Source organism: Heterocephalus glaber, unplaced genomic scaffold (genome assembly GCF_053883595.1).
Source record: "Heterocephalus glaber isolate CG9 unplaced genomic scaffold, H.glaber_assembly_v1.0 deba00001707, whole genome shotgun sequence".
Classification (NCBI taxonomy): domain Eukaryota; kingdom Metazoa; phylum Chordata; class Mammalia; order Rodentia; family Bathyergidae; genus Heterocephalus; species Heterocephalus glaber.
In genome coordinates this window covers 1862506-1889091 of record NW_028258427.1, presented here as the reverse complement: position 1 = coordinate 1889091, position 26586 = coordinate 1862506, and the positions used below count along the sequence as shown (strand labels likewise).

Genomic DNA, 26586 nt, shown 5'->3' with positions numbered 1-26586 from the left:
CAGTGCATTTCACATCTCGAAAGAACAGCTTGGTTCTGGCCACCCACTCTGCAGATGCTCGCTGCCACTTCCAGGACTGGATGAAGTAGATTTGGTCCTGCAGGCAACTTCAGACAAAATGCATTTTTTAAAAAAGTGCATTTTTTCTGAACCTGAGAACATAAAATGGTTCTAATTGTCATGGTCCAAGGTTGCTTTTTACAAAAACCGTAAGTAAAGGGCCAGGGATTTAGCTCAGTGGTTCCGGTGCCTGCCTTGCAAGTGCAAGGTCCCGAGTTTGATCCTCAGTACCAAAACAAAAACAAAAAAAAACAAAAACAAAAACAAACAAAAACTATAAGTATGATTATTTTATTCTGGAATCTAGTAGATAGGAAATGCCAACTTTATCCTAGAAATTATTTCTGCTGCCCAACGTGGCCTAAATTCTTTGCCAATTCTAGAGACTTTAGAAATCAAGGCAAAGAAATTAAAACAAGTATTTATTTCTAGTTCAAGGCTTAAGATTCTTAAAGTGCCAAATCTAGGATTAAGCATTGGAGAACTCTTGTATGGTCTAGATCAGTGAGGGCAAACCTTTTAGAGACCGAATGCCAAACTGCAACTCAAAGCCCACTTATTTACCGCAAAGTGCCAACACTGTAATTAAACCTGAATACTGTTTTACTTTAGAAAAACAACTCATACATTAACATCTCTCGTCTTAAAAGGAAAATACAATAACACATGTGACACAGGTTCACCACCATTGGTCTAGAGGTTCATCTCTAATAAAAAATGTACTGTGTTCAGAAAATGACTCTGGACAGTACATGCTAAACATGCACCCCAGTCATCAGCAAGACTGCTGGGCTTCTGCAGCCATTTAACCAATCCCAGAGCTATATGGAAGCATACGAGAAAAAAGTTAGTAAAGGAGGGTAAATTATTAGCAGAAGAAGCTAAAAGAGATATCTAAGGTCAGTTGTCATTTAGGGTGGCTCAGACTCAAATCATTCTCCAAAACTCAAGAGATATAGCACACAAATGTTTAATTTCTACAGTATACATTATTTCCTTTAAAGTCACAAAAGCAGAAACACTGAAGCTTTTTCTAATATCAAGCGAATATATTGTTAACATTATTAAGAATTCACAGTAATTGCTTGCAGTTTGTAGGCCCCAAAGAGTTATGGTAATAAATCTACAGAAGATGGTGTTACATAAATAAAAAGGAGAAATATAGTGTTCTGAAAAAATGATAGAATTACATTTTAAATGACTTACAAGCTTTACAGCTAGGCTATTGTTTCGAACTGCTTGACTTAAAACTCAGCCAGCAATAGCTGGGAGAGAGTGCTATGGAAAGAACATGGGGCTGGGAGGTCTGAGACAGGTACAGTACTACTTTACTTCTTTGGGCTTCAGTCTTCTCATTAACAAAGGAGGACCACATTTTCTTTCTTTGATCACTGAAAACCAAATTCCTTCTGGGTCTAATCAGTGTGACTCAAGGAATATTATTGTCAGTACTTGCGAGAAAAATAACATGAACAATCCAAAGAACTCATTTTGCAATGAGCACATGGTCTTTGGGAGTCATCCTTGGAGTGGCAGCCAGGCTTTTCTCACCATTATTTCATCAACTGATAAGACACCTGAAACATCCTTCTTAGCAGGTGGCAACAGAACTGTAGTGTTCAGTGCCAGACACTCAGGAGCTTAATAACCAATGATTTTATGAAACATGACAAAGACACTGACATAAGAGCTGTGAGCTCGAAGTTCAAGGAATGGTTTTAATCTTTGTGATGTGAAAATTCTCTGCTTTTTAAAGCTAAACTTTTATATTGAGTATGGCCCGGCCCCCCCCAACGATACCACACTTTACTCTTGTACACTTGAGATGCGGGGATTCTGTTTCCTGCAGTTTGTGGGCAAATGAGGTAACAATGACATATCATAAAGGTGTATCTTTTGGGCTGTGGATATAGCTTAGTGGCAGAGTGCTTGTTAGCAAGGCCCTGAATTCAATTCCCAGCAACAAAAACAACAAAAAAATTTTTTTTTTAAGTTGAGTCCTGCTATGTTGCTCAGGCTGGTCTCTGATTCCTACCTTTAAGTGATCCTTCTGCCTCAGCCTCCCAAGTACTGGGACTACAGCCATGTGCCACTGTGCCTGGCAACACTGCTCCTTAACTGAAAATACTGACCTTTTGGTCGGTATACATTTAGCGTTAGAAGGTATTGTATACTTCACACTAGGGCACTGGGTAGAGTGTAATCACTTCCATAAGATGGCTAAATTTTATGTATTTTATTACTTAGTAAATAATTTGTAAAATTTTCTCACTGATCTCAAAGATTAAATATACAGCATTAACATTATTCTGGTACTGTCTAAAAGTTATTAGTTCCATTCTCTTTCTATAAAATACAGATAAATGTTAACTAAGAAATGAGATCTAATGCTATGTTCAAAGAAGGCAGTCTTCGGTCTTCTGGTTCTCCTGTTCCAGCCCTGCAAAAGGACTCAGCAGAATACAAGGTTCCTGGACTACATTAAGTTGTGCTTTCACTGGCTGAAGGTTTACATTGTGACTTCTCCTGCATTTTTTTTTAATTCTGAGGAAATATTGTCCTGCACAAGGATCCTCAAGCCTTAGAGAAAACTAGCCTCTGCAGATGGTGTTTTCTATTGTAAAAAGTAAAAACTGTTTCCTTCATTTTAGCAGCCAGAAAATTTAGAACCAAATTTGCTGTCCAAGCTTTGCTTTCTAAGTTGCATAAAACCTTGCATTTCTGTGCTGGTTTTATTTGGGGGGGTACCAGGGATCGAACTCAGGACCTTATGCTTCCGAGACAGGCACGGTGCCACTGAGCTAAATCCTGGGCCCCTCTGTGCTGTTTTAAGGTTAAATGTCTTTTGTAGGTCTCGTCAAATCCTTTTAAAATAGGATACAAATTCTAAAAATAAAAATATAGTTAAACATACTATCACTATTTCCTACCATAACTAGAGGTTAAAAATGGATTTAACAGCTATTTTTATAATAATTTTACATAGAAATTATGCTAATTTTTCTTATTATGAAGAATGAGAATAGTTATTGTTTTATATTAAGTATGCTGTTCAAATGTTGGCTGGCCTAAGTTAGCTATTAAAATGTCTATCCAGGGGCTGCTTGGCAAGCATGAGGTCCTGAGTTCGAATCCCTAATACCAAAATAAATACATTTAAAGAATGTACCAATAAATGTTTAATCCCCCCAAAAAAACACTTGAAAAACAATAAAATGCCTATTCAACTTAGCTATTTAAAGAAATTAGTTATCCAAGCTGTCTCTGGTATTAGTTCAATGAATATTACATTCATTAAGTCTTTTTATCCTTCCCTTTCAACTTGTTTTGTTTTTGTGTGTGTGTTTTGTGGAACCAGGGATCGAACTCAGGACCTTGCACTTTCCAGGCAGGCACTGGCACCACTGAGCTAAACCTCTGGCCCTTTCCAACTTGTTTTGAAAATAGAAAATTATGTTAACTTTAAAAAAATTAAATCATGAATATATTATGCGTAGATTTTCTCCTGGATATAATCTAATTTGTAAAAATGAATAGATAAAGAAAATGTGGTATTTATATACAATAAAGTACTACTCTGTCATAAGAAGGATAAATTTGGGTCATCTGAAGGAAAATGGCTGCATCTTGAGACAATACTGTAAAGTGAAATAAATCAGACACTCAAGCTTAAATGTCACATGGCTTCTCTTATATAAGAGAATATATAAAGAGTAAAATAAAAGATAAAAGATAATAGGAAACAGGGAGATAGATCTTTTGCAAGTGGTAAGAGGATCCAGAGATGGAAGCAGGGGTGGGAAAGGGAAGTAAGAAGAATTAAGATGTGTTTGAAAATGTGCCAACTCCCCATGATGAATAGAATCAATACGTATTCCCAACATGTACCAATAAAAATTTAAAAAGAATCTGAAAAAAATACGATTCAAGATACACACTTTGAGGCAGTATTTTGTTAAGTATAAAATTTAAAGTCAGAGCTCTCACTAATTTGAAAACTTATCTTTGTAATATTTAGAAGAATGAAATCCAGTGAAACTTCAGTCTTATGTCAGTGAAAATTCACTACAAAAATGTAGAAAATAAAAATTTACTCTTAAAGAGCATATCTGTATTAGTTATAATTTGATAAATGAATTCCTTTTTACATGTATCTTAAGATCCAAAATCTCAGTGCCAAAAATAACATGATTGACAGATCAAGTAGCAATGCATATTTTAATATTTGTGTAATGATTTAGAGCAATAAATATCACACTGAAAAATTATCACAAACTAAATACAAAGGGAAAGAAAAAGCTTATGTACATATGCCAACATGTTTATAATAAATTAGAGTGAAGAGTTCCATCACAGCTTATTTGCATACAAAGCTACTAATGTGAATAGTGAAAGAAATCTGGCATGTAGATCTTTAATTTAGATTTAATAAAGATTGTACAGTATCAAATGATATCAAAAGTCTAAAAAAACACATTTTTATAGCATGTTTATAAATTATTGTTTTATATACCATAAAAAACATAAGGTCAAAAGTGCAGTTTAAAAAAAAGTTGATATTACTTTTGATAATCGGTAGAAAAATGTACTGTACCAAGAAAGAAGCAATTTAAATGTGCACACAGTTTTTCAGAGAATTTTCCTTTAACTCTCCTACAATCTTGGTTACCATATGCCAAAAAATGAACAGAAAGGAAGCAAAGTAATTGTTTTTACAAAAATAATAGAAAACATCGATCTGGTGATAAGAAATGCTGCAAATGAACATAATTACAGGTTTCCCTACAAGTGGATTAAATGACTGTTGTGTAGGGACATCACTGACTGTGACCACATGTAAGAAATTTTGAAGGCTTGCTAGAAGTTTTTATCTTTCTCAAATTCTTTTAGTCATACTGGCAATGGTACATACATCCCAGTATTATAAATTTTCTAGTATAACTAAAAAAAAGTATGATTTAAAGGTAATAAATCATATAGCCTACTTCTTGCAGAAAGCAAGGACTAAATACTCAGTAATTAAAAGGCAGTACTATAGAAATTAGTTAAGAAGAAACAAATGAAATCTATCTGAGTCTTAACTGGCACTAATCGCAGTAACTGTATGTTGGAAACTGAGGAACAAATGCCTATCCTGAAGTACAGAACCTCTTATGTGAGAAACCAAAAAAATGGTGAAACCACAGGCATTTACCACAAATTACTTTTAAAGAAAAGTAAAAGGAATATAAGAAAAATCTTATTTATAAATTTACTGTGGGATTAAAATAGTAACAGCGCTCTATCAGTCAGGAGTAGCATTCCTGATGCTCAAACTAACAGGCAGCCTGAGCCTGGCTCATCATCACCACTACCCTCCTCTTCGACTGCTAATTAACTGTGGTGCTTTGCCTGTATGATGCCAACAAACAGGTGGGGATGAGTTTTTCCATGAATATATTAAGCTCCTTGGTTGGTTTAACATATATTACTGTCTGAGAAAATAAAAACATCACCATTACCATAGGTTAACAGCAAATGAAGGTCTTTCTAGTTTTGATGGGAGAAAAGGATTGGCTACTGCAAACAGAATGGGCATTCTGTAGGCTGCATACACATACTTAATAATTAATGTCACCTTAGTGGAAGATTAAAAGTCGATGGATATAGATGCTTGTGCAGAATCTTCTCGCCCTCTGACATAAATTTCACAGGGAATCTCCTCCATTACTCTGTCTTCTAGGGCCTGCTCAGGGCACTCGTGTGCCTGTTTGAAAGTGTAGCTACTTTTCTTGAAGGTGCTATTGAATGTTTTCATTGGCTGTGGTTGTGCAAAATCATTTCGGAAAGGAAGTTCCATGGAACTGAGGTTGGTCCTACTTTGTTTGACACTGGATGTCTGCGACCCACAGTGATGGTCATGGATGCACCGGGAGGCGGTGGATGAACGCCTCATCTTCTGGTAGTTGTCCAATTCTTCTGACAAGTCTGCCAGATCTGCAGAAATCTCTTTGTCCCTTAATGAAAACAGTTCATAATGAGGAGGATCAAACACTTCTTGGAACCCAGTTTTATTAAAGGCAGTTTTGCAAGCCATGACCTTTTTCCGGGGCTGTTTCACTTGTACTAAAATAGAAATAATGAGAAGAACCAAGACAATCCCTGATGTAATGCCAATAATTGTTCCATGAGTTTTAGTGATTTGTTCAAATATTCCGGCTTTCTTTTTTTCTGTAGAAAAAGAAACATTGAAGTTTTCAAAATTCATTAATAGAGGTCCTAGCACAAATCAGTAAGGTATTTTTAGGTAAAGAAGAAAATACGAGTGAATATATCACAGACAATGCAACTGAAAACTAGACTCTTAACTACTCCTATTACTATGATGTCTAAGTAATCACAATACAGCTAGACAGATAATAGAAAAGATAGAGTATGTACTTCATTACTCATATACATATACTTGATTACTCACATACATAAATGCATGTAATTTTCAAAACAAATCAAATACAGTAATATAGAAAATTCCAACATACTCTCTTGTTCTATCAAGTTCAGTTTTCTGCTGTATGGCAGGTTTGACCAACATCCACTTTACATAGTCATAGTATTTCTACTGATGATCACCAAGAAGAGAGAACAAATACAATCAGACTGACCCCTCCAGGTGTATCATTCTAGTCTACTGGGTTTTCTTGGTTTGTTTTTTCGTACTGGGGATCGAACTCGGGATCTTGCACTTGCAAGGCAGGCGCCAGAACCACTGAGCTAAATCCCCTGGCCCTTGTCTACTGTTTTTGAATGATCACCTGAAAATATTTCATGTTCAGTACTTAATGCAACCATATTAGATCACACCACTTTTTCATTTACTGAACTCTTGGAAAGATACAGGTGAACTTTAGTTCTGAGAGTGCTTTGACATCCAACTTGCAGACATTCAATTATTACCACAGCCATGTTTATCTTTCACAGAGTATACACTGGAAACACAGCATACGAAATTTGATGGGAAAAAAAACATCTCCTAGTGCATCTATTTTTACACTGTAAGACTGAATCTTTTAGTTGATTTTTACCAGTGTTTCCATATAATTCTTTAAAAAAGAACAATACTCTAGAGGCTATTCTCTAAATATTTGGACAACTTAAGATGAATTTATAATACAAATGACAAATTTCAACAATAAGAAAATAAAAGGGCAGGAAATACCACAATGCATTTTGAATGACTTGAAAAATATACTCAACAAAAAAGCTTTTTTTGAGTGTTTTTCTTTCCTTTTACCACACTGTAAAAGTCTATTATCCATTAAAAATTTATATATCTCTATTTCTGCTAAAGTAGCTATGCTAAACACAGTTGTAGAAAAGTACCTTTAAGCCTCTTTTTTTTGGTAACGGGGATCGAACTCGAGACCTTGAGCTTGCAAAGCAGACAGCGGAACCACTGAGCTAAATCCCTGGCCCCAAGCCTCTTAGTGAAAGGCTACAGCCACTCTTTTCTCAAAAAGGTTGGCCTCCACATTGGACTCACCTTTACAGTGATTTTCATCCCAAGGGTATGCACAGTTTTGAACACCATTACAGACTAGAGAGTTATTGATGCACATGTTGCTATGGCAAAAGAAAGTGTTGCCTGTGCAGGGAGCTGTAGGAAAATAGAAAATTGTGTTGCTAAGAACAGAGATTTATAGAGTACAAGCCCATCGTGATTCATTTTACACTTAAGAATTTGACTTTATAAGTAATTTCTTACCTCAAAGTCCTTTCCATAAACACACTCTGTGCTACACACATAATAAGACAAATGTCAAAATTTCTGATGCTGCCTCATACAAACTTTTCCTAACATTGGGCACCAAAGCGTTGCTCTCAATGTAGTGACAATATAAATGTAGTTCCCATAATTCTTATGGAATTGCTGTATAGTTTGGTAAATTTCTGCAGAATTTTAAAAGACAGTGTATGCAAGGATGTAGAGACACAGGAACCCTTCATATGTTGCTGATGGGAATGTAGAATGTTGCAGATGCTGCAAAAAACTGGTGGCAATTCAAAAAGCTCAATATACAGAATTACCTTATGATTCAGCAATTCTACTTTTAGGTATAAGCCAAAAGTAAACAAGTAGGATCACAAACAGATACTTGCATACCAATGTTTATAGCAGCATTATTCGTATCAGCCAACAGGTAGGAACAACTCGAATGTCCATCAGTAGATATAGAAAATGTGCTATATATATATATGATAACAGAATATTAGTCATAAAAGAAATGAAATTCTGTTACATGCTACAACATGGATTAAGTTTCAAAACTACACCAAGTGAAATAAGCCAAATATTTCTTAGCATAATTATTATATGATTATATATATTACCATATGACAATTAAGTATGATTCTTCCTCTATGAGGTGGTACCTAGAAGAAGCAACTTCATAGAGACAAAAAGTAGAACAAATGTTACAGAAACTGGAGGAGAAGAGGAATGGAGAAATAATATTTAAAGGGAATAGAAATTCAGTTTGGGGTGATAAAAAGCTCAGGAGACTGACAGTAGTGACAGGTGCACAACAACATGAACGTACTTACTGTCACTTAACTGTATACTTTAATCAAGGTAAATTTTAGGCTACAAATATTTTATCACAGTAAAAAAAAAGGGAGGAAAATCCACTTTTCTGAATTTCAAAAAAGGTTTCTAAAAGGCCATAAAATTATATAGAATACATACAATGCCATTTCGTATTTTCTACAAGTTATTTTTTTCAGCTCATAATGTCTCCTTCCTCCATGGTGATCACCTATTCATCTTGCAAAATAATCTTAAATGTCACCCACTAGAAAATCCCCTTTGTTCTCCTCGATGGTTACTTCCATGTGTTTCTCTCATACTCTATACTACTCTATTTGACACTTCTTGTGCATGTAAATATTTGTTATAATGGATTATGATTAAATATACTTACTTCTATTATGAAATAAAGCTCTAATCTGGAAACCAAACTCACAGTAACAAAGTATCTCAGGTGTAAAGACACAAACAAATCTGAACATTAAGAATGCAGCTTAATATCTTCCTCCCATTAAGCAAAACTGTAGCAGTATCACAAAGCCCAAAACATTCAACCATTTTGACTTTTAAAATTATAGTTAAGCTGGGCATGGTGATACCTGCCTGTAATCCCAGCACTAGGGAGGCTGAGGCTGGAGGACAGCTAAGAGGTCAAGGTCACCCTGGCTACATAATGAGTTTAAGGACAACCTAAATTACATACTGAGGCCCTGTCTCAAAAATAAAAAAGAAAAGGAAAAAGAAAAGAAAAGCTAAACAAAATGTATTTCCTGCCTAAAAGATTCTTTTTTTTTTTAAATTCAGAAAATATGTGATTTATCAAGGAAGGACAACTGAATATTAGCTCTATACCATGCTGACAAACTTAAGTATTTATACATTTTCTTTTTAAGTTTCTTTTCAATATGAAAGAAATATCTAACAATTTTACTGAAATAATACATGTTTTTTCCCCTAAACAAGATCTATTTCTTTCTTTAAAAATGTAGACTGAACCTCATTAAAACTACAGCCACAAGTTTAATATTTTTTCCCCCTAAAGAGAAGACTCTCTTTAGGGTGTAGTTGCAGGAAGTTTTGTAATACCTGGTCATGATCTCCTTGTGTTTATACTGTTGGTAATAAAACTGGTACTTTGGTGTCCACTTGCCATACCTCCTCTGTATTTTTCTCAAGTACCTCTGAATATGGGCTGGAAAATGTATTTGTTAGGTCTCCAGGAAACCTCAAATGTAATCTGATAAACACAGGTTAATAGAGATTATTCAAAATTGCTTGGTTATCAGGATGTAAACATCCCCTTAAGGCAGAATCCTCTTTCACAGTGATGGTGAATCTTTTAGATTGCCCAACTGCAACCCAAACTCACTTATTTATCGAAGTGCCAACACTACAGTTAAACTTGAATACTGAGGTTTTAGTTCAGAAAAAACAACTCATACACTAACATCTTCTGTCTTAAAAGAAAAACATAATAACAGAGCTTTCAATGATACAAATGCCTTCCTACTGAAAGGTAAAAGTTTGCATTTGGCATGCTTTTGAATAATTAATGTGATCTTTGCTGTTGTATGCATGCTGATAATCTGGCAAACCTTGGCTGGGATGACTTGGCTTGTTGCTGCTGCAGCATGCATGCCATAGGTCCACCATCATTGCTCTAAAAGGTGCTATTTTCCCAAGTTCCAACAGAGCAGGTTAATAATCTTCGGTTAGTGATTATGAAGTAGGATTTTATAACCTTTCTGCCACAAATTTGAGTTTAGATATGGCTTTTTTATCTACAGATGATAAAACAGTAGTCTTCACATTAAACTTTTAAGCTTACTTGCTAAATATGTAACCACTACAGTTTAACTATAACTCCTAGGTGACTTGCATCACTGGAGTCTAATGTAGCTAAGGACTGAATAACTTGGGGAACAGTGATGTACAGCAGAAAGTGGAAGACACAACAAACTAGCATCAATATAAATTGCTTCTGTGATGGGTCCATTTGTACACTTTAAGATATTTAACTTCCCTAGGCTTCAGTTTCCTCTTTTAAAATGAATAGGAAGAAACTGGCCATGGTGGCATATCCCTGTAATCCCAGCACTCAGGAGGCTGAAGTAGAAGGATTGATTGCTAGGAGTTCAGGCCAGCCTGGACTACAGACACAGTGAATTCAAGGCTAGCCAGAACTTCACAGCAAGACCCTGTCTCAACAAACAAACAAACAAACAAATAAATAAACAAACAAGCAAATAAATAAAAAGGGCCGGGGATTTAGCTCAGGAGCACCATGCCTGCCATGCATGCACAAGGTCCTGAGTTTAATCCTGGTACTGGAAGAAAAGAAAACAAGGAATGGTATGGAATATAACTCAGACTTCTGGTTCTAAGAATTGGTGAGACTAAAACTAGTGGCCTTGGTTTTTCATGTTGATACTTTTGTTCTTAACCTAGATGCAAAAAAAGTATGTAACTAGTAAGATTAGAGAGGCTGTTAACTCGACAAAATGTTATCATTTAAATTAAAACCAGTATTTCAGGATTCTTTTTTTTTTTTTGCAGTACCAGGGTATCAGGACCTCGCACTTGTGAGGCAGGTGTGGCGCCACTGAGCTAAATCCCTGGCCCCTGTATTTCAGGATTCTTACAAAAATGCCTGTTGATTCCAAAGCTCATCATAAGGACAATAGCTATTATTTACATAATTAACCTATCATATTGAGAATAGGTCAGCCAGTAAAGATGTACAATGGTATTTTATTTACATAGTAAAATTTGCTAGTGTACCTACCTACTTTAATTGTGTTGTAAATAGCATAAAACTGTATTTTACAAATGACTGTACTTTAAAATAGTGAAAATGGCCCTAGAGAAATAGCATTTTTTTTTCTTTTGGTACTGGGATTGAACTCAGGATCTTGCACTTGTGAAGCAGGAGGCAGAACCACTGAGTTAAATCCCAGGCAGGAAATAGCTTTTTTTTTTTTTGTACCAGAGATCGAACTCAGGACCTTGTGCTTGCGAGGCAGACAGGAGAACCACTGAGCTAAATCTCTGGGCCAAGAAATAGCATTTTTGAGCTCTTCATTTCTACTCACTGCAGTTTTCCTGTATTTATAGACCATGCCACAATTATATTATATATGATGCACTATTATATTTCAGTTCTACTATCTATTTTAGCTAGTTCATATTGTGGGAGAAGATAAGTCATTTTTGCAACAAGTTGAATGAGGTTATAAATAGCATTGTAGCTCCATGGTATTCTGACTTTCTCAGAAAATTATGTGACCATACTTTGATGGCTCTTAGTAACTTAAAAGGAGCCTAAAAGACAGGTTTTCTATTCCATGCTCAATAATTGAACATTGAGAGAAAAATACCCTTAGTTTTTATTATAGACTCTATAATTGCTCTCCATAGTATTTAAAGAAGTTAGAAAATAGTATTGATAGTCAGATTTTGTTTTGTAGAAATGCAAATTACATATATAATTACAAGTACATTAGGCTTTATGGCTTTTAATCAGATCAGCACAGATGTTTAAAATAAGAATCAGTTTAAAAATTTAGCTCAGTGGTTTCACTGCCTGCTATGCAAGCGCAAGGACCCGAGTTCGATCCCTGGCACCTCCCCAAAATAAAATGCATCAGTTAGGGCCCACCCAGTTGTCCGCAGGGAGTGAGGACTGGCCCGGACCCCTGAGGCCACAGACCTCAGTCCCAGGCTGGTGCCCTCCATGGTGTAGACGCCCTGACCGCCCTGGGATGCCCAGCAGGGCAGGGACCCTGGGTGGTGCTCTGGGGCAAGGTTAGGAGACACCAGGCTGCAGCAACCCCTGCCCTGCCTCCTTCTGTGCTTTTCTAAGGTGTAGAGGGGAGGGCGAAGAGAGGAAAGGCAAGTAAAAAGGATCAGGTAAAAAGGATGAAGCGTGGTGATCAGGTGTGGTGGCCCATGCATGTAATCCCAGCACTGGAGGCTGAGGCAGGAGGATCACCAGGAGTGCGAAGTTAGAATGGGCCACATAGTGAGTTCAAGGCCAGCCTGTATTACATAGTCGGACCCTGTCTCAACAAAAAGTAATTAAATAAAGCATCAAGACCTGCTGGAAATGTGTTCCCAAAACCATTAACTGGCCAGAACTTTACTGGATTTAAACATAAAAATGCAGCAATTGAAAGAGGATTACGAACTAGAAATTGCATCAGAATCTCAAAGCTCAAAAGATAATGCTGTGAATGAAGAAGATGGAAATGTGCACTGGGAAATCTGACCCCTAAAAATAATAGTGGTGACTCAAACAATTCTGACAGTACCATATGGATGCTTTGCATGGGCTCTGCGGGACAATTTGTAGACCAAAAAAGTGAAACTGACAAAAAAATATATAAGAGAGGGGAGAGAGAAAATGGTGCAGAGTGTTAACTTTTAAAAATATTTATTCATTGTTGGGGCTTGTTTTTCACAAGAAATTAAACAAGAGGGCCGGGATTTAGCTCAGTGGTTTTGCCGCCTGCTGTGCAGGTGCAAGGACCAGAGTTCAATCCCCGGTACCAAAAAAAAAAAAAAAGGAAATTAAACAAGAATGCTTTAATGCCAAAAAAATGCATCAGTATTGATACAGAATAACAATGACCTGCTTCAATTAGAAATCATAATAAAATGGCCAAATTCTAAGTATCTACAAGTAAGGACAAATAACAAAAATTGTGCCTGTTATGAAACTGCTCTCTGCTTACTGCCTGAGGCCTCTACTCCCCCCTCCCCCTTTTACTTACAATCATATTAGGGAAAGAAGAGGAGAGTTAGAGTTTCAGCTTCACTCCACTTTTGATGAGATGCGGCAATGAAAGATGGCTCTGTCCTTCAGCTGAGCCTGCAGGGGAACTGTAGGCAATGTCACTGGAAATCACATTATGGATTTAGTGATTTCGTGTAACAAAAATATTTTCTGCTGCTTTCACAGTTCTAGTCCTAGAAATTATCCTAAAACCATATCCTTTCTTAAAGAGTGAGGTATATATATTAGTAGTTCCTGGGAGAAAGTTAAACATATCCTCATTGCTATGCCACATCATCCATTCCAGCAAAGTTCTACTATTTTAGTCATATCTATCTGCAATAGGCAAGCATGAAGTAAATCGCTCATGCAGAATTAGGCCAATTATATAAACCCTTCTTAAATACTGTTTTCATGGATGGACTCATGACAATTACAAATCATAACAGCTTAGAGAAGAAAAAGAGTTCAACAACTTGAAATAATAAGCATATAAAAATTTCCTATCTTGAGCTCTGAAATGTGCTTATCAAATGGAGAGTTTCAGACTAAGTTTTGTTTATATAAAATTCTGTGAAGTACCTTATTTTGATCACACTTTTGAAGGGGCAGTTTTCTTCTTGTTTTGGATAATAAAGTTAAAATTTGGGATATGGAGCTATGTCTACTACAGGCTTACAATTTAGCTTTACATTTAATTAATGTAAGAATACCACTTAAGGGAGATGTTTTCCCTCTTTAATTATCAGATACTTATTAATGGAAAAACCATTAATGTACGTGGAGAAAATACCATAACTAAACCACATTAGAAAATAATTTTTTGGTAAGATACAGACTAGTACTGCACAAAATAAAATGTGATCCAAATACGTGAGCAAGTAGCCACATATATAATCCCAGCACTCCAGGAAGCTGAGGCAGGAGGATCAAAAGTTTGAGCCCAGACTGGGCAACTTAGCGAGATCCTTCTTAGAAAAAAAAAAAAAAAGGTGCTGAAGACATAGCTCAGTGTGAAGGCTCTGGTTCCATCACCAGTAACACATGAAAAATGTTTTTACAAGAGGAAAAAGGTAAATTTATTTCACTAATATAGTTTACTTAACCCAGCACATCTGTGCAAAAAACAGATAACAAAGCAGGCTGCTACATTTAGCAAGTTCAGTTACAAGGCTGGCCCTTGGCTAACATCTGTAAACTTGGCTTTCCAACATTCCCTAAAAGGTGTAAGTAGTTCTTTATGCATACAGTTTGTGTAAACAATGTCACTTATGCCCAAACACCTGCTTTCCTTTTGGCAGTTAGAAATTTTGGTACATGCAACACAGAGGGTGCCTATATAACTAGATCACAAAAAATCCTTGGGTGCTGAGTCCTAATGGGCTTCTCTGGTCAGAAACATTGTGTTACATGCTAGTGTTTTTTTTTTTTTTTTTTTTTTTAAGGTACTGGAGATTGAACCCAGCACCTTCCCACTTAGCTACATTCCCAACAACCCCACCCCTTTTAATTTTGAGACAAGGTTTTGGTTAAGCCACTAAATTGCCCAGGCTGGGTTTGAACTTGTGATCTTCCTTCCTCAGCCTCCTAGAGTGATGAGATTACAGGTATATTACAGGTGTGTTCCCCCACGCCCAGCTTCTACTGTGTTTTTGTGGCAGAGAAACAGCATGCAGAGTGTGTCCTCGTAAGAGTATTACGGAAGAGCACAGGAAGCCTACACAAGGATTTTTCCAGACCCTGAAAGTTCTTTTCTTTTGCTGATCCTCCTGTGTTATTCTCTCACTGTAATCATTCTTAGCTATGAGCACAAACATATGAGCCCTTCTATCAATGGAATCTTGGGAGTCTGAAACAATGTTCAAAGTTGTCTCATTTTAACATGTAATTAACACAAACTATTATTAGTGAGATACTTTACACTGTTTGATATCTGTCGTCTGTTCTAATCATAACAGCATATGCCCCTTTAGCCTGCCCATACATGTGGCTCGATAGCCACATGTGGCTGGAGGACAGTGCTCCGGACAGCACAGATGTCAGGAGGAAATGAACTGAGGTGAAAAGTAAGAAGGTGAAAAGGTTTTCTTGCTAATTATGTTTTTGTATAAATCACTGATGTGCAGTTTTTTCAAACAGTGAAATATCTTCTGTATATTTATTTTATAGTTTTAAAATTTCTCAAATTAAAAATTTAGAAATTTCAATGGAATTAATATGAGAAAGTGGAAAAATGGAAACAAAGTCTGTAAATAGGGAGGGATGGAGGGGTTGAAGGGAGGGCAGGGGAAGGGTGAAAAATAAGAACCAAGAGAGATTATGTAAAGATGTAAATTTCCAATGATGAATGTCATTATATTGTTTACCTAAAATGTACCAATGATTAGAATGAATAATTGATAATGCAAAATAGGAAGAAAAAGTCCAAAGGGGTAGGGGAAAGGAAAGGGAAAGGAAAAATTGGAAACAAAATCTTTGTAAATAGGGAAGGATGGAGGGGGTGAAGGGAGGGCTAGGAATGGGGAAAAAATAAGAACCAAGATGCATCATGTAAAGGTACAAGTTCCCAATGAGAAATGTAAATGTGTTGTATACCTAAAATGTACCAATAAAAGAATTAAAAAAAAAATAAAGTAACTGGACTGAAGTCACATTGCTAATGAGTGGAGGAGCTACACTGGAGACACCTGCAGAGGAGCACTGCATCTGTGGTCCCAGACTCTACGCTATTACAATTGCTGTCTCCAGTAAAATCACCATTGTACAGTCAAGAAAACTGACCGAGAAGAGAAGTGTGTACACTAGAAAGCCAACTGAAGATGCAGGGAAGAGTTCCATTTCCTGATTCTCCAACAAGGGCTGGGGTTTGGAGGGCCACTCTAGGTAAGAAACCTTGCTAGAAATTTCTCTCACTGCAGACACCATATCCCAACCCTGCAAATCCACAATTGGGCAAACTGAGTGCAGAACCCGGTCTTCCAATGCAGGTAAAAGCCACTGGAGTAGACCTGGGCTTATGGAGTTCTCAGTACGTAAACTGGAAAGATTTTTTCTTTTCTTCCGTCCATGGCCAATTTTCTCAACTTAAAGAACATTTAAAAAAATTTAGAAATTTCATAAACAGCAAATACCACTGCTGAGCTCTTGACATTTCCAACTGCCTGAGGCACTCACTATGTCCAAGACAACTGAACACTTTTCCATTCTTGTCTGTTGACTTTTCATTTTCAAAGTCAGTCTGACCCAAAATTGCAGGTGTCTCTGACTCACTCTCACCTTCCATTCCTGATTAGTTACCAACTCTTGATTCTAGCTCTGTAACTTCTTTACCCCCTAACTACTCTGGTTCAGGCCTTCATGGGCTCCCACCTTGAGCATGACCCCTTAACTAGCCTTCACGCCCCATCTAAAGTACAGCTCTCATTATGCCATTCTGCAGATGCCTATACGATAATGTCTAAATTTAGTCTTTAATGTTCTTCATACTGCAACTTAATCCACTTTTCCTGGCTCATTTCTCTCTTCTTTCTCTATCATTACTTCTTGTGGTCCAAATTAGTTTCGGTTCAATGCCTTGTTCATTTTAGTACTTCAGTTTAGAATAACCTCAATTGATGTTTTTACCTTCTAAAATACCTATTCTCAAGGGTAAACTCAAAGAACTACACTCAAGGACCACTTCCTCTATAACTTATGTTGCCTGCTAGAAGTAACTTGTTTATTTAACAGGAAAGCACTCTGACTTATGCCTCCAATTGTCTTTGTCACAGTCAATCCTGTACTGTCATTACTTGCAGATGTCACCTCACAGAAGTGACTAAGAAAGGGACTGTTTCATCTACTTTCATATCCTCACAGCATCAAGCACAGGAGCTTCTATGATAAATGTTAAACAAATGAAGGGAAGGTATGTAGGAAAGCTGGTCGGCTTAACAGGTTCCCATGTTAAGCTGGCTTTAACCACTGGTGGTACATGTATGACTGTCCCGTTGGGTGGCATGGCACAGTCCCACTGGGTGGTACAATCTGCATGATGGGACAGTCATGTAGGTACAGCCCTGTTGCTAATGTGTTAACTGGCTTCATAACCCAACTGACCAAGTGGCAACTTAGGTACTTTAAAATTATAGATATAAGAGTTTAGCTGTAATACAGTGTGTATATGGTTACAAACAGCCATGAATTTTACACAGAAACCATGGAATAATAACCTATCTTGTAATTAATATAGAAAAACTTATTTTTCAAATTTCTCAAGAAGAATACCTGATAATATCTTACTATGTGTAGTTAGAAACTTTAGATTTCCACAAAGTATATAGCTTATCATTACACCATATTCATCAGTCAGCGTATAAAGTCGAGATTTTGTTTCTCTCATGAATGTAACAGACAATACTACTAATTTTTTATAATATATATGACATGATCATACACAAGTATATCTGGGCAATTTGAATGTCACTTAAGTGGTAATTTTCTTCATATAGGAGATGAATCTGAGGAAAGGAACCAGAGACTTAATCAGCTTTGTCCAAAGGTGGATTAGAGTCATTTAAAACCAAGTGAAAAAAAATGACAATATTTTTGAGAGCAAATTCTTGTCAAAGATAACAACATGATTTGTACTTATGATAAATAAAATAACCAAAATAAGTATTAAGAAATATTGACACGTCACTTGGATTTTTAGGAGATAGTAAAGGCAAAGAAATAAAGGAAAGCCAGTTTTTCCTGGTGGAGATTTACTTATTTGAATTATCAGAGAACTAAGGGAAAAATCCTAAAATCTCTCCTGAAAGTTTCACCATGTGTACGTGTGTAGGTGTACATATGTGTGTTTGGGATTGAACCCAACGTCTCCATTGAGCTATATCCCTCACCCAAATCTTTCCACTTTTAAGCTGGATAAGTTATCTGTACATGAATTACAGTATCTTTTAATATGAAAAAGTTTCCATATGCTCATCAAATAGTAAAGATAACTTTTAAAGCAATCCACAAAAAAATAAAATCTCCATGGTAGCCACAAAGGTCATATCTAAAGAATGTGCACCAAAGAAAAGGGAATCAAACTTTTTTATTACAAAAAAAGTCAACAATAAGATGAGGTACAACAAAGCAGTAAGACATACAGAATAAATAGCAAAATGGCAGAATTCCTTTCTTGTCAATTTCTTATAATGTAGATAGATTAAATTCTCCAAGCAAGAAGAAGAGATTGGCAAAATGGATTTAAGAAACAAGATACAATTATACGCTATCTGCAAGACATTCTTTAGATCTAAATATGTAAAAAATGTTAAAGTCATAGGATGGAAAAGGATTTTATGCAAAGTTACAATGATAGTCAATTTAATTCTAAGACAAAAATTGACTTCAAGTCAAAACTGTTACAAGTGACAGAGAAGGACATGATATATTTATAAAAGGGTAATTCACCAAGACATAATACTTAAAAACACATCTGGACTAAAAATCATAGCCCCAAAATATATGAAGCAAACACTGACAGAAAGGAAGGGACAAACACTACTTCTACAAACACAGACATCCACTGCCCACTTTCAATAACAGTAGACCAGATAGTGCATCAACAAGGAAATAAAGGACTTGAACAACCCTACAGAGAAATTGGATTTAACAGACATACACAAAAAAAGGCTACCCAACAATAGAATAAGTATTTTTCTCAGGACAAACAGAATAGTCTCCAAAATAGAATATTTATTCAGCTAAAAAACGAGTCTTAATGAAAATTAAAGTCTTAATGAAAATGAAAAGACTGAAATCATATATTTTTCTCCAGTCACAGTGGAATTGAAACTAGTTATCAATAACTGAAGGAAATCCACAAAATTCACCAATTTATAGAAAATTAAACTGTACACTACATAAGTTTCAAGTTGTGATTTCAAAGAAGAAATCATGAAGAACATCAGGAAATACCTTCAGACAAGTGAAACCAAAGACATAACATACCAAAACTTATGCGGAATCCTGAAAGCAGTGCTTAAAGGGAAAGTGATAGCTATAAATGCCTACATTTAAAAGAGAAAAGAAGCTGGGAGTGGTGACACAGGCCTGTAATCCCAGTACTCAGGAGGCCGAGGCAGGAGTTTGAGTCCAGCCAGGGCAGTTTAGTGAGACCTGTCTCAAAATAATAAAAGGCTGGGGATGTAGCTCAATGTGAAGGATTTAATTCCTAGTACCACAAAAAAGAAAAAAAAAAGTAGAAATCAAAAGAAAAATGTAAGATCAATAGCTCAATCTGTACCTTAGGGAACTAGAAAAAGATCAAATTGAACCCAAAAGTAGAAGTAATGAAGATTAGATTAGATAAAGAAAATAGAAAAATGAATGAGAAAAACCCCAAAGGTTCTTTTTTTTTTTTTTTGGTACCAGGGATCGAACTCCAGTCCTTCTGCTTGTGCAGCAGGCAGCGAAACCACTGAGCTAAATCCCTGGCCGGCCCCCAAAGGTTAGTTCTTTCAAGATTAGCAAAACTAAAAAAAGAAAAGATAAAGACTCAAGTCAGTTTGTTCCCCCACCCCAACCAGGGATCTCATTGCACTCAGGACCTTGAGTTTGCAAAGCAGGCACATGGTGACACAGAGCTAAATTCTGGGCCCAAGACTCAAGCTGTTGAAATCAGAAATCAAGGTGAGGACATTACTACAGATGCATAAAAAGGTTAAGATAATGAATACAAACTGTTAACCTAGATCAGTGGTGGTGAACCTATGGCACACATGCCATAGTGTGCTGTTTTTTTTAATCATTGAAAGCTCTAAAAGGCTCACCACCACTGAATGAAAGACACAAACTCTTAGGAACATACAATCTACCAAGACTGTATCATGAATAAATAGACATATTAACAGACCTATAATTAGCAAGGAGATTGGAGAAATATTTTTTAAAAACCTCCTAACAGCTATGTATGGTGGCTCATAACTCCAGCTACTTGGGAGACTGAGGCAGGAGGACTGAAAGTTCAAGGTCAGCCTGGGTCACTCACCAAGACCTTATCACACACACACAAAAGGACTAGGGATGTAGCTCAGTGAGCACTGTGCATAATCCCAAAACTACAAACAAAACAAAACAAACAAAAAAACCTTTTAAAAACCCTGGACTACCAAACAGTTAAGAGAAAATGAACACCAATTCTTAAACTCTTCCCAAAAGGTGAGGAACAAACCCCTCATATTCATTGTGCAGCTGGCATTACCCTACCAAAGCTAGAAAAGATACAAGGAAAGAGTGCTAAGGATTAAAATCCCTTATTAATACTAATGGAAATACTATTTAGAATTCAGCAACATATTAAAAAATTATATACACGACCAAGTGGAATTTATCCCAGAATGAAGAGATGGTTCCAAATCAATCAATGTCAAGTATTACATTAATAGAATGAAGGTGAAAAAAACCCCACACGATCATCTCAACTGAGTAAGAAAAAGCAATTGACAAAATTCAACATCCTTTCAAGATAAAAGCACCCATTAAAGTAGGAACAGAAGAAACCATTCTTAATATGAAAACCCGAAGGTAACATCATACTCCACGGTGAAGGACTAAAAACTTTCTCTTTTTTTGGTGTGGTATTGGGGAATGAACCCAGGGCTGTGCACATGGAAAGCAAGTGCTCTACCACTGAATCACATACATACCAGACTTTTTATTACGAGACAGAGTCCCACTGAATTGCCCAGGTTGGCTTAAAACTCAAAGCCTTCCTGCCTCAGTCTCTGAAGCAGCTAAGATTACAGGAGTGTGCCACCATACCCAGTGGGAAAGATTTTCCAATAAGACCAGGAACAAGACACAGATGCCCAATTTCATTTCTATATAATGTTGTACTAGAAGTAGTAGCTAGGGCAAATAGTCAAGAAAAGGAAATACGTGATACGGGAAAGAGAGAGCCAGCTATTCCAGCGACTTGGGAGCCTGAGTGATGTAGGAGGATTGCTTGAGCTCAGGAGTTGGAGCCAGCCTGGGCAACATAGCAAGAACTCATCTCAAAAAAGATATCTGTTTGAAGATCACATGATTTTATATGTAGAAAATCCAAGATTATATGCATACAGACATACACAGTTGCATACCCCTTAGAGCTAATGAAATAATCCAGCAAAGGTGCAGGTTGCAAAACAAATACACAAATATTAGTCATGTTTGTAAATATTTATAAAGAACAATAAAAATTAAGAAAATATTTCCATTTATATCAGCATCAAAAGGAATAAAATACTTAGGAATACATTTATGAAGAAGTCAAGAGACTTGTAACTGAAAACTACAAACACTGCTTTTAAAGAAATTAAAGACAACAAATAAATTGGAAGACATCCTGTGTTCAAGGATTTGAAATCTTATCGTAGGTAAGAAGACAATACTACTCAAAGTAATTTACAGATTTAAAGCTGATCTCTCCTCAAAATGCAATGGAGTTGTTTTTGCAGAAATAGAAGATCCCATCAAAAAATTCATGGAATCAAGAAAACTAGAATAGCCAAATCAATCTTGAAAGAGAAAAGAGTCAGAGTACTCACACTTCCAGATTTCAAAATAGGTGTGGTCAACAGATTTTTGGTAAGAGTGCCAAGACTATTCAGTGGGTAAAGGACAGTTCTTTGAGCAAATGGTCCTGACAAAACTGTATTTATAAGAAAAAGAATGATGCCAACCCTTACCCTATACCATATACAGAAATCAACTGCAAATGGCTTAAACAAAAGAGCTAGAACTATAAAGCTCTCAGAAGAAAATATATGGAGAAAAAGCTTCACAACATTGGAAGTGGAAGTGACTTCTGGCATATCACACCAAAAGCATAGGTAACAAAATAAAAAACAAAATGGACTTTACCAAAATGGAACAATTTATGTTGTGTCAAAAGACTATTAGGAGTGAAAAGAGAACATATAGACTGGGAAAAAATATCTGCTAATCATGTTATCCGATAAGTGACTGATATCCAATATATATATTAAGAACTCATATAACTTCAAAAACAAATGACTCAATTTAAAAAATGCATGAAGGACTTGAATAGACATATCTCCAGAGAATTTATAATAATGGCTAAAGACGACAACGAGAGTACTTTACATACATTTGGATGGTTATCATAAAAATTATGCAAAACACCCAAGTGTTGGTAAGGATATAGAGAAATTGAAATCTTCTATGCACTGCTGGTGGGAATGTAAAATGGTGCAGCCACTGTAGAAAACAGTTGTCTTCTCAAAAATTTAAACATATTTTCCATGTGATCCAGCAAAGAACTGAAAGGAAGAACTCAGAAACTTATATGCCAATGTTCATAGTAATGTTATGCACAATATCCAAAAGGTGAAAAGAATGCAAGTGTTTATCTATGAATATATAAGCGAAATGGTTATATATATATAGTATTCAGCCTTAAAAAGGACTGAAATTCTGATACATACTATAACAAGGATGAAGCTTGAAAATCTTTATGCTAAGTGAAATAAGTCAAGACATAAAAATATTGTATGATTCCATTTATGTGAGTTACTTACAGAGACAGTAAGTAGAACAGAGGTTACCAGGAGCAGGGAAAGAGGAGAATGGAAAATTATTGAGAATGGGGCTGAAGTAGAGAAGAGAGGGCAATGACATTTTTCCAGTATTTCTCTTTGCAGAATTCGATAGGAACAATAATCATGTTCCAAGTACCCTAAAATAAAAACAGCTTAAAGTAACTAGATGTGACAGAAGACACAAAACAAAATATAAACAGTCACAAATGAATCTAAGTGCATATTATAACCACAAAGAAAGGAGGCAAATGAATCTAAATAACAGGTGTGTCATGACAATAAGGCTAATAACAATGAGAACTGTACATAAATAAAATAGTCTGCTAGGGAATTTCCCACAGATGTAAGGGCTGGCAATTTGACAAATCTTAGGATTGGACAAATGTGTATACTAGGATTGAACAAATAGATACAATTGTGCATTTTGGATAAAGGTAGGTTTCTTAGAGTAAGACAGATAAAGGGCTCTTTGGAAATAAGACTGTTTCTAGGGCTGGGGCAGGGAACCACAGCTATGCCTGATTCATCCAGTGCTGCCTGAAAAGTAAGTGAATAAAAAAGTAATAATTAGGCACATTGAATAGATACAGGAGGCAAACTAAGTAGCTTCCCATGGCCAAAGCTTGGGCTTTAAGCAGCAAAATAATGTTTATATTCTAGAATTATAACATTATAGCATAATAAAATAAATACACATAAGCTCATACTGATGAAATAAGTGAATAAGCAACTGAAGGGAAAATAGCTCTTCTGATTTCAGCAGAATTCCAATTAATGTACATAGAAGGGAGGATGTAACTAAAACAACTTGGATGTTACAGATAGGATCCATCAGTGGATACTAAAATAGTGACAGAAAGAATAGAATCTTAGACTTATTAAACAGAAAGAAAAAGAAATAGCTATTTTATACTGGGGAAAACTGTCAGCACCTCCGTGAAATGATAAAAGTTAATACCACTAGCAATAAGACAAATCAATAGTATGTGCCCCTACTTCACTGATATGATGCACTGAGAAATGCACAATATAATTGTGCTATTCTTGATGAAACACACATTCTCAAATGAATCTGTGACAGAACATTAGACAAACTGGTAGACATTCTACTACATAACTGGTTAGTACTCTTCACCATATGTCAAGATTATGAAGACCAAGGAAGACAGAATAGCTATTATAGATGGAGTAGACTAACGATATTTGACAAATGAATGCAATGTGGGAAACGAGATCATTAAAAGGCATTAATGGCAAAACTAGTGGTATCCGAACGAGGTCTATAGATTAATTAATATTGCATCAATGTTAATTTTAATTTTTGTTTTGCAAGATGTTTATGTTAAGATTACCTGAGTAAAGGTCATATGGGAATTCTGTACTATTGTACAACTTTCTGTAAGTTTAAAGTTATTTTTTTAAGTTCAAAAAATATTCAAATCTTTGGTGACCACAGTTTGATGGATTAATAATTACAAAGCTGAATACTACTACTGGTCATTATTTTAAAATTAGAAAATCTTGACAGTATTAAGTCTCCACTTTCTGCAATCCCTATCATTTGTTAATACTGTAAGTGTGATGCTGTCACAATTTTTATGTTAACATGGCTTTTTCACAAGGGCCAAGGGTTATTAATTTCTACATGCTGTAACCTTGCCTTTTAGTCACAAGTAAATGCTCACTGAGTATATTGTGAATGAGTCAAAAGTATATAAAACATCTCAACAGTATAGGAATTATGTACTTACGCTCCACAAAGGAAGTAAAGAGCATTCTGAACCTGCTAAGCCGACTACCTTCATCTGCCCACATTCGTATCACTCCAACTCCTGTTTTAAGCATTACATCATTGGCCACAGTGCTGCAAAACTTGGCTTTCAGATTTTCAATAGCACTGCTTCCATCATAGACTGCCACGAAGTTTCTCTTGCATTCATTTGAGTGTTCCATTTGATAATCTAGGAATCTCAAATAAATCTGTACAATTAAAACAAAAACAATGCTTTAAAAAACCTTTTTTTCCCCACTTCTCAATGTTCACGGTCAACATGGCAGACTGAATTTTAATAGCTGAGGGAAAAACATAACAGATAAAAGTTTGATACTTAAGTAGTTAAAAGATCTAAAACTAATGGTCTGATTCTTTGTCTGAATGGAACATAAACTTTTTGTGTACAAAGAGAAGAAAATTTTAAACTTTACACATTTTCCTTATAAAAGCAATCTCATGGTACTGATAGTGGAATCACTCATAATTTTATTATTTTAATAGTGAGTTCATTTGTTTCTCTATATATTTTAAAATCAAAGTTTAGAAGATATCTAAGGCACATACTTCCTGCTTTTGCTGTAACATATCAGAAATGTTATGCTCTTTATAACAAACTCATACCCACAATGTCCTCTCATTTACTCACCCATTTTTCTACTTGTTGCACACTTAAGTTCTTTTATGATTCACCCCTAACACTTTCTATACTTTCAGACAAAGTCAGCACCATAGCGTCTTCTTTATTCAAAACTTACAGGCAGTTTGCTAATTAACACTGTTATTTCTTAAAATACATTTGGTTCATTCTTGTTCAAAGACATCTTTTACATCTGCAAACTGTGGGTTTAGAAGGAATTTAATCATTAATCTATAAAAGAACACACTAATAAAACAGGTATTTGCATCATGGTGAGAGATTCAGGAACTTGCCCAGGGTTATTCAGGGCAAGGATCTGAACCCAGGTTGGTCTGACTCTATAAAGTATTTTTCACTCCATGGGTTCCCTTACATGTGTCCTTGTGCATACACATTTTGTTTTCAGAACTAGTTGTGCATACGTGACTACAACTAAAATTATACTAAGAATAAAAATTTCCACTAAATTACAACTGAAGACATTTAATAGGCACTCACTTTCTAGCTGTTACTCTTGATTTAAAGGGCTTAGTAAAACAAAAAGGTCAAGTCACATATGTTTCCCTTCTAAAATGCTTTGATGGCATAAAACTAAATGCAATTAAAAATATAGCTCAAATTTTGACTAACTTTAAGTTATTTGAAATGACCAGTTTTCCATTTTCCGTAAGAATGGTGGGAAATAGGTAATGAAATAGATTTTCCACTCCAAATGTTACAAAACCTCTGCATATATATTTTAACCTTTAGGCAGCATGTTTTTGTAAACATATCACTACTTCTCACTAATTTCTGCATTATGTATGTAGCCAAAACACTTTGCTCATGGTTCTATGGTGGCAAATAATACATATTTTTCTCTCAATTAGATTTTAAGGTCTTCCAATGAGAGAATATTTTGCTAAATCTTACCTAGTATCATTACTGCTTACAGCAAGTCTTAAACGGCTAGGTTTGTAAAACTATAAATTGGTAGAACTAAATATCAGCAAAATGGTCAAAATGTTTGAAGTTACTTACTTTCTGCTTTTTTTAAAATACAAAGAAACAGCTCTGTACAAGCCTACAGTAAATGCTCTTCAAAGTCATTTTTATTTTCAATTCAAGAGCTAAAGGTAAGTCATGACCATATAACATTTCTGTTGTAAATACAACTAAATATTCTAGTTGCTTAGTTCAACCAATTTTTAGAAAATATTCTTA

At 35.7% G+C, this 26586-nt stretch overlaps 1 protein-coding gene across 4 annotated transcripts in view; it reads right to left on the bottom strand.

Moving 5' to 3' along the window:
• Window positions 1-4259: 4259 nt before the first annotated feature.
• The window catches only part of Neto2 (neuropilin and tolloid like 2), a 54419-nt gene continuing 32092 nt past the window's right edge, over window positions 4260-26586 (bottom strand). For all 4 annotated transcript variants that reach the window (XM_004873893.4, XM_004873894.4, XM_021251468.2 and 1 more), the window contains exons 7-9: window positions 24724-24952; window positions 7580-7693; window positions 4260-6270 (exon numbers count right to left, since the gene is read on the bottom strand). In XM_004873893.4, coding sequence (XP_004873950.1) covers window positions 5690-6270; window positions 7580-7693; window positions 24724-24952 — 924 coding nt within the window. In that variant the 3' untranslated portion in view covers window positions 4260-5689. The remainder of the gene's footprint in view (window positions 6271-7579; window positions 7694-24723; window positions 24953-26586) is intronic.